General features: G+C 35.2%; 1 protein-coding gene across 4 annotated transcripts in view; it reads right to left on the bottom strand.

Annotated features, from left to right (window-relative positions):
* Positions 1-1586: 1586 nt before the first annotated feature.
* LOC131573308 (cortactin-binding protein 2-like) overlaps positions 1587-15376 on the bottom strand; it is a 76672-nt gene continuing 62882 nt past the window's right edge. For all 4 annotated transcript variants that reach the window (XM_058827129.1, XM_058827128.1, XM_058827127.1 and 1 more), the window contains 7 exons: positions 13039-13217; positions 9396-9601; positions 8982-9167; positions 7167-7227; positions 6141-6273; positions 4015-4116; positions 1587-2341 (listed from right to left, as the gene is read on the bottom strand). In XM_058827129.1, coding sequence (XP_058683112.1) covers positions 2189-2341; positions 4015-4116; positions 6141-6273; positions 7167-7227; positions 8982-9167; positions 9396-9601; positions 13039-13217 — 1020 coding nt within the window. In that variant the 3' untranslated portion in view covers positions 1587-2188. The remainder of the gene's footprint in view (positions 2342-4014; positions 4117-6140; positions 6274-7166; positions 7228-8981; positions 9168-9395; positions 9602-13038; positions 13218-15376) is intronic.

Consider the following 15376-nt stretch of genomic DNA (forward strand, 5'->3'; position numbering starts at 1 on the left):
ACCATGATCAAAGTTACTCTGTCCTCTGCAGATTTTCATGCACAGTACAGCACTGGTAAGCTTTCAGTCTCACAGACAATATGCAGTTTTAGAATATGCCTCAAAATGTGCTTTAGGACACTGCCCAGTATCTTCCCACACAGAAGCACACTGTTAACTCTTGATCTAAATGAGGTCTGACATTTCCAAGGCATATTTTAAATGTAGAACAAACTTAGCTTAGAAACATGTCAGGATTTTTCCTCTCCTTACCTTTCCTCTCCTTAAAAAAAAAAAAAAAAAGAAGTTATTACAAATTCTGATGTTGAAATTTATGTTATCCTTACAAACAGTGTCTTCTACTTTTATTCCTCTTTGGCCATGAAATCCATACCTGAGCTTCTCACACAAGCTACTGCACTGCTGCTCACTGCTTCAGCACATCAGGGATCCTATTTGCTGAGACTCACTGCTCTGACCTGCAGTGCTTCACAGCTGACTCATTCTGCTAAGAACCACCAGCAAAAGCAGCATCCATTTTTCAGCACAAAAAGGAGTAAGAAAAATAAAAGTAAAAATCAATCTCTAGAGAAATTATCTGTATTTGGTTACACGTTATTGTCACACAGTAAATTGAAGTCTTAGTGAAAGCAGCAATTGCCTAAAATCAGGGTACTTTCTAAATATATTGTGCAGGAAATAATTTCAGAAAAAAGCTTCTAATATTCAATATCTATAGAGCAAACACACACACACAAACTAAGAGAAAGAAAGACAATATGGTGTACAAAGATTTTATTGACATGAGTCTGGGATGACTGTTTTACATACAAAGGCAAAGCATGAGGAAACAGTTAATCCTTTCCTCCTCCGGGCTTATTTTGAGAAAAATGATCTTTTAGATATTGGAGACGTATCACTGTCCAAGTTCTCCAAACCATCTCCCAGTAACCCAGCAGAAGACATCTAAATCTGATCTCAAGAAAAATCTGCACTTTCCCCTGCCTAACAGGTGAGCTGTCTTGACAGCGCACATCTCCACATTCCTACAATTCAAAAGGATGTAACTGCAACTACTGTAGAAAGAGGCTGGGGAAATATGCCCTGCATAGAAACTGTCCCTCATGGGAACGTGATCTACCTCAGTGGTGGAGAGAAAAATGACAAAGAGTTAATTTTAACTGCAAATCAAGTATCATTTTACAGCAATTACATCTTAAATCCACAACAGAAATTGATAATTACATAGTAACTCATTGCTACTACATTATCTTGGATAATATTGTAGTTAAGCTTTTGCTCAAATTTCCTTTCAGTAAAATCTGTTTCTGTAAAACACCGTTATTTCTTGGATGCTTTTAAAACACTAATGAAGCATATAAAAGTTTTTACAGTATACAAGAAAAACTAAGTTAATAAATGATCACATTTTCCTCAATTCTATCAAAGAGTTAAGAGTCTGAGAAAAATAACTTTTGTTGCATTTTAATTTCTCAATCTCTTTCCTTTTTTTAAGAGATGAAAGATATAAAGGAAATTCATTACATTTTAGATGAAGAGAAGCTTGAAAAAAACAAAATCACAATTCAGCAGGCAGATGATGATGATGAAGAAATCAAAGTATTTAATATGGCTTGTAGCTGAAAGTAATCGATCTGCAATTCCAAACATCTCAGTTATTGCCACATTCACTAATTTTTCATTAAGTGAAGATAAAACATCTTTAAAATGCATGAACAATAGCTTTAAGCCATTGTCGTATATATTGTGCAACTCATCTGAATGCAGGTTAACATGTGAACTTAATAGAATATATTTATGTACATTATATACACAAACAGAATCCTGTGGTAGGTACCCCTGAATATTATCATTTAAATAAGTAATTTTCATAATAAAAGAAGAAAAAACCCAACCATCTATGGAGGAGGCAAAATGCCCATTTCTAAACTTTAAATCAATATAATTTCTAGCTGATGTACATAGAAATAAAACTGTGGTCCTGTACAAACTTTACATTACAGGGTAACAGTTTGTTTTTAAAAAATATTTACATATTTAAGTACTTGGATCTTTGCAATAGAGATTCTATGAACACAAAAAATTGTAAGATAGGCAGGTTTATTTATTGGATTTTTCTATTTGTTCTTTTTTGTGCAAATTCCAAATCTCTCTTTTTGTGTTATTATCTGCCTCTATTTGCCTTGTATTACTGCTGCTGCTTTTTTTTAGTATTCTGAGAAGGCTGGGTGACTTTGCTTCTAGGAACAGGAAGAAAAGATTTAACTCTTGAAACACCCAACTCTGATTTACTGTTGCTGCTTTCTACAGTTCGACTGCTGCTGACAGGACGCATTCCATCCTAGAAATAAAGAAAAAATGCATTTTGTGTATAAGTAAGTATTACTGTTTGACATTGCTGGGTTGTGTTTCCTTCATTTCAGCCAACATTTCTCCAGAAAAATATTTTTTTAAAATTCTGTATGAAATCTCTTGACCAAATTCTTCACAAACCTCCCAAGTAGCTAAGCTTGTCTCCTTGCAAATCAATATAGTAATGCCTTCTGTTGCTAGCAGGAATTTTTAAAGAAAAAAGATCACTAGGAAAAATATACAGTAGGAACTGGTAGGTCAGTTGACAGCCAATTATCCAGGCATCACTACGATGGGAATCTCTGATTTGGGATGCCTAGAAATATGTTTAGAGAAATATTCAAAAGGAGTACACCTACTTGTGGATCTGCAAGTTTAAAATTATTTCCTTTAGTGGAGACTTCTATGGATTTTAAGTAAAATTACAGGAAGTATTCTAACTTTCTGAATATTTGGTTATGAAGAAATATGATTGCAAGGCTAGTAACTCATCTGACCCTGAGACTGGCTCAGCTGGTCAGAGCGTGGTGCTGTTAACAGCAAGGTTGTGGGTTCAGTCCTCATATGGGTCATTCACTTAAAAGTTGAAGATCCTTGTGGGTCCCTTCCAATTCAGAATATTTGGTGGTCTGTGAACATCAGCCCTTTTAATGCTAAGGTGTGAAAGTTAATCCAGTTTCAGGGCTATTTCATTGTATCTGCAGAAAACTGTGTCTCTAGAAAACAATTTATTGCAGTCAGCCAAACATCAGGATTGCCCTCCAAAAGACCCATATCAAAGGAACACAAAAGGCCTGGTAAGGATCCAAAGACCACAGATTATGCCCTGGCTAAGAGTAATTGAGCTCAGAAGCTCTCTTGATGTTCAAAAACACAAAGAGCAAAAAAGAAAAGGGAACAAAATGTAACAACAGAGAAAACATAATTTTCCAAAGAATGAAAACTAAGCAGGATGTAATCTCATCTTTGTATTTAGTACGGATGGTAGCACCCACAAACAACAATATAAATTTCTGAACAGAAGATGATAGTAGACTTACTATATCTTTCAATAATATTCAGCTTATATTCCCACTCTGAAACTACTCTGAAGTTACTGAAGTTTATTTACATATATAACATAGCAAAATGGCTGTATATTTCAACAAATAGTTAGGTCAAAACCAGGAACTGAATACCCCTAAAAATATACTACTCTTCACAGATTTTGGGAATATCATGGCTTTTCAATATTTTGCTTGAGAGCTCTGACATCAGAGCAAGCAGCAATTTTATATCAAGAATTTTAAAAGTGGTACTTTTGTGAACTTACTGAATGACATTAATTGAGAGGAAGCAACAAACAGTTTTTATTTCTCTTCAGATCTGATGGCAATAACTTGTAATGCCAATGTAATGTCAAAAATACTTGGCCTGGGGAGATGGATTTTATTTAAAAAGCCAAAACTGAAATCAAATACATCCTTTGTTTTAATAAATCTTTAGCTTCTATTAAGACACATGAAAGAAATTTGGCATGGTAGTCTAACAAGTTTCCTAAGAATTATGACAGTTTTTTCTTGTAATAAACAGGGCACTAATTCTTAGAATACAATCAGAAATTCAGATTTGGACAAACTCAAGACACCTTTCTTATCCTAGTGTAAAACTTATTTCACCTACCTTTTGTGCTGTTGTTTTATTTGGGTTAGTACCACTTGCTGAAAATACAGGAATGTTCTGGGAGTTACTGAACATCAGTAACTCATCCTTAGAATCTGCAATCTAAAGAAAGATAAGGAAATTGTGATTTTTTAGTTGTTCACAGAGATTGTTTCAATTTGCCAGTTTTTGGAGGCTTCATTTTATTTTCATGGTTTCTGTACAGTGCAATGCATAAATATCCAAATAACAATTAAAATATCTCTTCTTTACTCTTGAGTGCATTTTTAGAAGATGGGAGATGGAGATTTCTTATCAACTATAATCAAAGGAAGATTAAACTTGCCAGAGTAATACTTGCCAGTGGAGTTTAAGGGTAGTTTCCCATCAATATTTATCCAGCCCCCAGGAACATCAGAGAAAGGAATGATTGTTTTCTCTTTCTCCTACCGTATTTCTTCCCTACTATTTTTTCCTTCCCTTTTTCCTATTTTTCCTGATCAGAAAAAAAACAGACAGAGCCTGCTCAAGATGCTGTCCTCACTGAAAACTAGGTATTTCATCCTGGGGCAAGCTGATCCAATTCAATTCTGCAACTCAATTCAAAAATATTCAATCCCAATCCAGTGAAGGCAGCAGGAACATATTTGAGTGAAATGGCAAATTAAAGAGCAGAAGTACTTATTCTGTTGGCAGCCTGAAATTACATCACACAAAGAAAGCATGCAACAGCACCCCTACTTCTGCAAGGCTCTACTAGGCAGCTGGGGAATTAACAACAGAAATTCCAGCCAAGGATGGTTCCACCCATGGTGAGGAAACTGAACAAAAGGCTTGACATCTATCTCCTTCCTTATCTAACCCGCATTTCCTTGAATTGTCATCAACAAGCAATTACACTTTGCATGTTATTAAACACAATTTTGAGTTGGTTACCATTTCTTTAAGCACATCTCATTCTTTTAAGGATAGCTACAGTAAATCCCTGCTAACTGACTAGTGATTAGCTTGCCAGCTTGGTGCATGTGAGTCATCCATGTACTGTAAATACTTTAAGAAAAACAACCCAAAACAAAAGACTATAATAAAGGGTTTCAATAAATAGGTTGAAAAATCTTCCCAAACACAATCATTCTTTTTTTTCAATAAAAACTTGCTTGTCTTCTAAGAATAAACAGAATACTTAATAAAGCAAAACTAATGGAACCACTGTTCAGGGAAATCCTAAAGGATGTCATGCACTGCCTAACTGGACAATAACCTAAGACTGACTCTATCCACATTTCAAAAGATATGGAACAGCTGCTCCAGTGTGAACACAGCCTGCTGTCACAGCCATCCACTTCAGCTGTGCTAGGAGGAAAGATGAAAAAGAATAAATAGCTTCAGCCACAGGGAAAGCTGCATGGTATTGGTATAAAAGGAAAAATGAGAGACCAACAGCTCCACACTCTGCCTCAACAAGCCCCCCACAAACACCCACAGCCCATTCCAGCATAGAATTTAATGCAAAACTATGAGCCCTGAAAACATCCTTCACCCTCTTTTGCCACTGTTGAAGAACTAGGCCAATCCATCCTCTCTTGCTTGGGGCAGCAAACTGCATTTTGCCTACAGAGCAGAGGAGCTCTGAGCCAGTTCTGTGAAGAATGATGAGATTGTATTAAACAAACCAAATGTTCAGTGCATATTAGGGAAAAGTTTGTGTCTTTAAGACTACAGAACAGTTTCCCACTGGGAGCAATGAGAGTGTGAAACATAATGAGAACAGTAATGCAGGGATGGCTGTTCTCAGGTAAGTGGTCACAACACCAAGCCTGACAGAGTTCAAGAAGCATTTGGACAATGCTCTTGGGCATGTGCTGTGACTCCTGGTGTTATCCTGTGCAGAGCCAGGCACTGGATTCAACAATCCTTGTGTATCCTGTCCAACTCAGGCTATTCTATGATTCTATAGAAATTTTATCCTCCACTGGAAAAATCTCAACACAAAAAATTGGTGAAGGTGTAATTTAAAATAGTGTATGTAAAAAATGAATAACTTTCTTTAGTTCAAGCAGGGCTTGTAAATGAAAGATTTATTTTAAACACATAACAAACAACTGCATACGGTAATGTAGTAAATTATTTAAAAGCCTTGTATTTACCTTGCTTATATCAGGCTCAGATTTGCTGGAACACATACTTTGAAGTTCCTGCACAAGATCTACTTCATCATCAGAACCAACAGACAGCCTTTGCTCCAGATTTAATGTTCTCAAATGATCCTTCTCTGAAGATCTGGTTAAAAAACCCAAACAAACAGAGAGAACATTTAAATGAAACTATTATACAGAATTTAAAAATAAATATTATAGACTCCTCAAAAATAGTATTTTTTTCCAAATGACCTTTACTACTACAAACAAAAACAAAATAACATCTGATGAATTACAGCAGTAGTTGTCAATAATTATCTCATAATAGATCTTTCTATATAAATTATTCTCTCTATTCTGAAAACCTAACAAAGGATTCCTCTGTCTAATATTTTCAAAGACTCCTCTTATTTTAAGATGCAGCAATAAATTTCATTCTACTCTGCTTTTTGGAAATAATTCCAAACACTTAAAAAAACCTCTGGCATACTGGCAGCATAAATATTCTGTTTTCTCTGTGCCTGTGAATAAGGTAGAACCAAGGTTTCAGACTGCAGTGAATTCTCAAATGCAGTTCCCTCTAGCTAATTTATACACTTTCTCAGGGAAACACTGTATCAGTGAGACTAAAGTGCATAGTACTGTACCATTTTGAATTGCCATTCAGAAAGTTGAAATAGCCTGAGGAGTTTATAAAATATAATGCCAGTTGATAAAAGCATACGGTCAACTTTTCAAGGCAGATTAAGTGTTACATAATATTCTTAAGTCATAGACCATTCTGTTACATAAAAAGACATGTAGTTCTGCAAGGCTTGAATTAAAGAAATGGATTCTAAAATTACATTGAAGCATATAAATTTTATTTCCTCTCAGAAACGCAAATTAAAAATACTTCCTTTCTTCAGATATGGGACCAAAACATTACCAAAAAAAACCCTACTGATCTATTTGTTATAGTGTGCTGCTTTACAACAGAATGCTACCACCTTTATCTTTTGCAAGCTGTCACAAATATCAGAAATTAAAACTTACTTTGCAGTGAGAGAAGCTCTTTTCTTACAGTTTGGTTGCAACACAGTCTTAGATTTTATACCTGCACAAAAGAGAGGCTGACTTGTTAGTTTATTACCATGTGTGTTGATTTCTTTATTCTAAAATCTATGACAAACAGGGGAAATGTGTTCCTATTTTCTAACTAATTATGTCAACAGGGTCTGTCAAAGATCAGAATACATCCCTTCAAAGTGTTCAGGGGAGCACAGGGAACTCCTAAAATGGCAAATAGAGGATGAGTTGCCTAAGCTTTTGTTAAAGAGAGGACATGAGGTTTCTGTGTTGGGCATTTGAATCACTGTTACAGGTTCTCCCCAAGAAAACTTTCTTGTCAACAAGAAAAGGTTTAAGTTTGCTCCATGGAGGTCAAATCAAACAATTTATCTTTACTGGAAACAGCAACAGCATTTGATTCTGATAGTCTAAAACAGAAGACTACTAAAATTAATTGACCATTCAATTTTTAACTTATATTCACAGATATTAACTGCATTCCAAGAACATTCTCAGGTACAAAATACATCAGCCATCCCACTTCATGTTATGTTCATTATTTCTTAAATCCTCTTAGTGGGATTAGGTAAATTCACGATTCAAACAGAAAACTGGTATTCAGGACGTTAAAGTTGCAGTCAGAGAAAACAGACCTTTCTGAACAAGGGCTGAATAAATGAATACTCATTTTAGTGCTGCAAAGTAGAAAGCATCAAGTATTTTGGTCTTTTGTATATGAGGTAATTAAGGCTAGAATTTCACTGTTGTTAAAATGTGTGTGCACGCACACACACGTGTGCATGCGCCGCCTTCTCTCTCTTCCCAAATCTTCCCCCTGAAGCAGTTACTTTCAGAAAGCAAGTACTTTGATTTTTTTTCCCTGGAAGTTTTTCTGCTTGATGTTGTATTCAGTCACAACAATACTAAGATTTCCTTCTAGAAATATGTGTCCTTTAGAAGAATTATGCTGTTTCTGAATATATCCATACATTATCTCTGTGTAATTAATTACTTGTTATATGACTTATGATCTTGAGGTGAAAATAATTTTCAAAAGTGTCAGCCACTAATATAAATTCCACATTTATACACATGCATAGACCCAGCCATACAAAGCCCGCTTTATCAAGCAACATACTGAAATGATTGAAAACCTTACAGTATCTGTGACCACACCAAATTTTTTATATTTATTTTCTTCTATTAAAGTGAAAATCAAATCAAAACCTTCAATTTAAACCAAACGATCTCATTCTTCCACTGCTGGACTTCTACATTGTTCTACTCAATTTTTCTAGTAAGACTGACACATGACCTAGGGAGGAATGTATTAATTTATTTTTAGCTGAATTCACTTGTTAGTAATTATTGTAGTGAAGTTATAAAGTAAGGGTAAGGAAACTGAAAAAAAGATGTATACTGTAAATCTGGAGAAAATCTAAGGAGTACCACTAAAGTAATGAAGCTTTCTCTCATCTGGTATTTGACTGATACAGTGTCATTCCATACAGTCAGAGGTGGAACCACTGCTTATAATTCCACCACCTGAGCCAAGACCTGCCTCATTATCAGACAACAGAACGGGCATGAGAACAACCAAACTTCGTTAGGACACCTCACAGTCACAAAGAAGCAATTCTGGGGAGAAAAAAAATTAACAGTGTTTTACTGGTGAACATAAGCACAAGTGTAATTTAATTGAAAAAAAATTAATTCCTGATGTTGGAGAAATGTTTGATTTGCATCTACACAGTTTAACCCCGGCAACTTTCAGAACTGAAAATAAAAAGCTTTATTTACCTTCAGTATTTGTCTCCTGCTTATTCCATGACTGGGAGGACAAATGGCCTGACTTTTTGCGAGGACTTGTGCTCACTTTTCTCCAAGAAGCATTCTCACCTCTTTTCTTACTACAATTTTTGTAGCTCGAAGCCACAGATAAAGGAAAATTTCCTCCCTTAAAATCTGCTATGTAATTATCTAGCTCTGAAACAAAAGTAAAACAGTGTTAAGAGGAACTGATTGTTGCAAATGGTTCTTCTTAGAGTACATTATACAGCTACTTGGTTTACTGACTGTAAATGCTTTTAACCCCACCACCTCCCTTCAGAACTACAGTTATGTTTTGTGGAAGTTTTAAAAATGTAAGGAAGCAGTTAAAAGCCCCAGTTCAGCAACGTGCAACTACTTGGCTTTCAGACAGTTCACTGTTACCTGGTCTGGGTAGAGGACAGCCATGCAAAACAGCTTTATTTAGCAAGATACTGAGAGCAGCTTTAACAACAGCCTGTTGCCCTTGGCTGGGATTTTTTTTGGCTATTGCTTGTCCTGGTACAGATGGTCTTTTCACAGAGGCTCTGGAGAGTATGGCTTCTTGTACTCTGGGAGCTATCACAGCATTCCATAGCTTGGACATCCACCTGTGGTACAAAACAAATCCTTTAACTTCAAAAACAATTATGAAAGCTTGCCATTTCATACTTTGGTAACATTATCAGTTTTTGTATTTTAAAGAAGCACTCCATTTCAGAGAGTGACTGATTTCATTTAAGGAAGGGCTTACTTGTTTGTTTTGTATTAAGCTATTGGATCTAAAAATTTTCTTTACCTTGCCTTGACAAACTTACCACCTGATGCTTTTCCTCCTTCAGATAAGGACTATAAAACATTCTTGTCATTTTAAGGCTAAAAAAATGTCCCAGAAAGATGTGTGTTAATGTATATACAAAAAATATTTTTTTAAAAGTACATGGAGAAATTTCCATGCTTGCAGGTGTTAATTCCTACCCTATTTGCTGCCAGCATGGAAAAAAGGAGATATTCAGTTATGGTTGTACCTCTTCCAGTATTCTTCCATTTCCAAATTTGTCTAGTTTAAAAGACATTTCTATTTGTAGAGCTGCCTTGCTCTTACTCCTCTTTTGTCTATTTGACCTGTGGTGAACTGTTTCCAGGATGCTGTGGATATTCCAGATTATCTGGTTTAGAGACTGGGTCTGATTTTGATTCAAAAATTTGATTAAAAGGGACATAGGTCTTTTGGGACTTTTGCTTTTCAAAGAGAGAAGTATTATGTCGTATTAGCAAAGAAGTGAAAAATTTGTGTTAGGGAAAAATAAATGCTATTTCTTATAACTTAGGAGTTCTCTGGGGATAAAGGCTTATTTCAGACTTAGGGCTCAGCTCACATCTACAACAGACACTGAGACAATCTTTTTTAGATCAACTCCAACTCTTTTTGTTTATTCTTATACCCTCTAACAGGAGGAAGATAGTAAGATTGGGTCAGACTTGGCAAGATTGGGTTTATATTAAAGAAATTTGTATTTGAAATTATATTAAAGAAGTTTGTAAGAAATTATAGGCTATCATACTGCATTCAGGTTTGCAGAAACCCATTCAGAAAACATGAAGGCTAAAATGTCTGTTTGACTTAAATGGACAATTTTGCTGAATACATTGACATACTGAAGCCATCCTATTACCTAAAATAATATGATGACTTTTTGGGGATTTTTTCCATTTTTTTTGAAGTTAGAATGCGTGAATTATTTGAAAGATATATTTTTGGTCAGTTGTGAAGAATAAGATTGAGTTTTTATGATATATAAATGCTCAAAGTGCTTTTATAAGCTTGATATAATACATTAGTTACATTACTTAGAAAAATAATTAGTACAGTTGTTAAAATACAATGTAAAATATGTACTGCAGATGGTCCTTGAAGGACCTTGAAGCGTCCTCAGCTTAATGTTGTAGATATTATTCCATACAGTTACAGTCTGCTTCTGCTACCTAAGCTACCAAAATAAACAATTGCTTGTATTTTAGTCATGAAAAACTCTCTCTTTTCAATTTCTGTCTATGTTAGCTTTCAACATTGCAATACTGCCTGTATAAATGGTCAAAAATGAACACTGCAAAGATAAAATTAATTAAGGCCATTCTAATCTAACAGTTAACAATGGATGGGCATGCTCTCTAAATAGAATTCCAACCTGGTATTTAAATTCAGTTTTAAGTTTGTGCTCATCTTGATCAAGTCCCCCATTCTTTGATATAGCTGATACTTAGAAAAGGTATAACACACCCCTGCACCTCAAAAGGGCTGCAAAGTCAAAGTTGTTCCTGTTGGAACATTATCTTCAGTTCCCTAAACCTAAACCAAGAAAAAGTGTAGTTAAAATTTTCTTCATTTATTCACTCTACTCACCAAAACAGGTGAAGCTACATGAAACACACAGCAGGAAACAATTTCCTGTAATGCGTTCTCTCTGCCTCCCCTGGTGCTGCTTTTTCCTCTTGTCTCATGCTAACATTGAGCCTAGAGTGAACCCAATTTCTAGATAGCTGTTTGCTGTCCTAATGAATTGGACTGACTCAGAGAAGCTTTACTAAATGCAAAAAGCAGAAGAATAGTGCAGTGGAGAGGAGGGGCAAGAGGAAAGGAGTGGTTAATTAGATTGAAATAACAGCAACCAGTGAGCTGCTAATTAAAAGCTATTTATTATATGACCACACTGTTAGCCATCATGCTGCTAAAAGTGTGCAGTAAGAGCTCACTGGATCTGTGCTTTTCAATTATTTATTAACAATTACTAGAAAAACTACATTAAAATGAGAAGTCAGCTGGCATATAGCTACAATAAAGGACATTTTGGGCTGTACTCAAAATACAGTGTTGTGAAACTAGTCAGAGTTACACTGAGGAGAAATCCAGACTCAGAATTGTATAACTAAGATATCTAAAGAATAGTTTTTCTGTCCTCTATTAATGCCAATGCAATAAATAAATTATTAAAACATTTCAGAGGACATGATTCAAGAGGAAGATGAGAGACAGATGCATGGTAAGCTTTATTATTTTTTTATTTCCCATCACCAATAAAATTTCAAATCAATGTTATGTCTACATTTAGACTTTGGTAAGTACTCTGAAGATTAGTATCTAATCTGTACTTTTAGAGAATAAAAAGGAAAATAAATAAGCAAAACATATCAAGATCTGCAGACAGAACATGAAATCAGACAGCCTCTGCACATAATAAGTACAGGTCCCTCACGTGTTAAGCAAAGGCTGCTGGAAGAAGGGTCAGCAGAAACCAGTACAAGAGAAACAGATCAGAGAAGGAACAGAAGTGGTGACCTGACTGTTGAGAAAAGTTATGTCACATCTCCAGAAACCAATGTTGTACTTTGTATTCTGAATAAGTTTGAATTAATTAGAGGCTCATTACCGTTCTGATACAGCCAAACAGCATCTTAGTGTGAAATTAATATAACTCAAATTTCTATATTTCTTTTATCATTTGCTAGCATTTGGAGTTGGAATGTGATCAGATGTTAATGCAATTGTAGGTGAGAAAAGCCAAAATTTCCATAATTTTTTTGTCTTTTTTTATGTTATTGGCCAGCTAGTCATATGTGTAACTAAACATATGTACCTGCCCTACTTACTGAGATAATATATCTCTAAAATGCATGTATGTTTTAAAATTATACCATATATTTAAAAGAGTGAAAAATAATTCTCCAAGCTTCCTTTATATATAACTTTACAAGGAGAGTTTTCCGACTTTTCTTGGAACTTTTAACCTCTGTGTCAGAAAATAAATGAAAGATCTCAAGAAGACTGACTTGGTGGAGTATGAGACACTCATTTCCCATTTGTGTCCTTCAGGATTGCCCTTCTAGTAATTAAACAGCCAACAGAAGTTTAAAACTTTCAACAATCTCAATTAAAATGATTTTTTTAAGTTGCTGAGTCAGCAGGGTTTTGGAAGAAACACAACTGCTACATTTGCAGTAAGTATCTAGTTGGCTCTGAGCAGCATCAAACAGGAAACAGAAATCTTACTTGACTGTTGCTTGGCTGTGCCCCGGAACCACTGGACAAGAGAAGAAATGCTTTGGCCCCATAAGTGCTTCGGGTGCTCCTAGACGTGATAAGCAAGAGTTCAGCTGATGCCAAACAGCAAGAATCCAGTCTATGATCTTGCACACGGGATCACATGGAGGAGGTACTTTGCCTCTGAACTGCAGGGGGAAAAGATGTTTGACACGGCATAAGACCAGAGCTGCAAACACTTTCCTTGAAGCCCCAGGAAGGCTTGGGGTTTTTTTTATTGCATATATAGCTATTAAAAGATCAGCAACAGTCAAAAACAGGTCAAACCTTTTTATAGAATATATTGACATCTTGCCGTATTAAAACTTATTTTCCCAACTACACTTCAAAAGATATATCCTTTTCAATAAACTGACATGCCGTTACTCTCTTGTGGGAAACTGAGGCAGAAATTTTCCTAGCAGTGCTTTTTCTACAGTGTTTGAGCTTAGGATTACAAGAGATACCTACCATATACAATGCAATATATGCAATGTATATGATACAAATAAGGCATATGAAAAAATGCCCAACTGCACTGAACAGGAATATCTGATCCAGACATATGCCCAGTGATTTTTGATCCTGTAGCAGGGAAGAAAAGATGTCTTCCTCTAAGACTTGTGTTTTTAGTATGCCTTGTTAAGGGCAAATTATTTAGTGCCAGAAAAACCTCTTGTTTCCTCTGACTTCAAATTGCAGTCTTCATCATCCTAATCCTTGGATTATCTTCTGTAACAGTTTAAATTAAAGGAAGCATTAAAAGATGCACCAGGGATAGTAACTGACAGCACTGAAGCCAGAACCTCTTGATAGAGTCTATAAGTGAACTTAAAGTAGAAAAACATTAATGTGTTCCCATATAACCTAATGGTTCAAACTAACAGAAAAAGAGCTTTTCACCAGAACACATGAATATTATGGCACAAACAAGGTATCATAATACAGAGCAATGATCTTTGAAATAATCTATGGTTCTACTAATAAATGTGCTTCTACTTTGGAGTTTTACAACAGATTCATCTTTCTTCTATTTTTGACCCTGCAATCCACTATTTTAAGTCCCATACCAACTGGAGTTTGAGCTTATATATGGTACATGTATGTATTTCAAAAAATGTGCTACCACACAGGGCATTTCAATATATTATATTTTAATTAGAGAAGATACAGGAAGACACATGGCTTTTTTCTCCAAATAGCCACCATCTGCATATATGCTCAAGAGAAATTCAACTTAATGAGATTACTACCCAAATTCTATTCAACTTCAGTCAGAGGTAGAAGCCTATTACATCATCAAATTCTAACCTATTAGACTAAGGATTTTTCTCAAGTCCAAAATAAATAACCTGAAAATGACATCTGTTATGTGATGCTGCAATTTCTTGTAGCCAAACCAGTTCGGCAGAGTAAGTCTGATGCAGCCTTTGACTATGAACAAATCATAACTTAAAAAAAATAATCTAAGAAAAGTAGTCTATTAAGTGTTTCATAGATATCCCATGATTCTTTTTTTTCTATTCTGTATTCTGGTTCTTGCAATTAAAAAATACTTAGGAATGTTTCTAAATTTCCTCATTATCCTGGCTGAAATGTCCAATTACTACACATTTCCTCTTCAGGATCTCTTTGAATCAGTAAGCCTTTATAGATGAGAACTGTGGCAAAGGGTACAGGAGATGACATCTGCAAGGATAACCAAGACACATCCAGCTGAACACTCAAAACTGACAGTAGGTCTGTTGTCCCACAACAGGACTCTTTATTACTGGCAGTTTTTTCTACTCCTAGAACAATCTCCCTTTTTAAGCCTTTTCAAAACTGCTGCCAAGATTATTTTCCTTTGCAGCTGTTTTGATTAAACTTCCTCTGCCAATGTCTAACAGTGCCTGACTGTTGGTAATAGCTGCTATCACACTCAAATGGTATTCCAATAACTTTTGAAAGTCCACAATTCTTCTTTTGCCTACATCTTTCCCATCTTTATTTATTTATTAAAACAGACTTCCATCTTTATTATCATTTGGACTTTTGTTCCAGCTTCAGCAGACCTATTAACTCAAATAATGATTATATATAATGTGCCCCTCTTTTGATCTGAAAATCATGGAAAATACTTTTCTGCTTGAAACTTAGACAAAACACATATATGACTATCTTATTTTAGATATTGAGATTAAATTCTTTGAAAAAGAGATGGTATGTTTGTTGAACTGATTTTTACTATCATTCTCAGAAGAATGAAAGAAGTTGTTGAAAAAAATTACTGAAGGAAGTTTCATGAAGTGGACAGGCAAGTAGCCAC

This window comes from Poecile atricapillus, chromosome Z, assembly GCF_030490865.1.
Source record: "Poecile atricapillus isolate bPoeAtr1 chromosome Z, bPoeAtr1.hap1, whole genome shotgun sequence".
NCBI classification, from domain to species: domain Eukaryota; kingdom Metazoa; phylum Chordata; class Aves; order Passeriformes; family Paridae; genus Poecile; species Poecile atricapillus.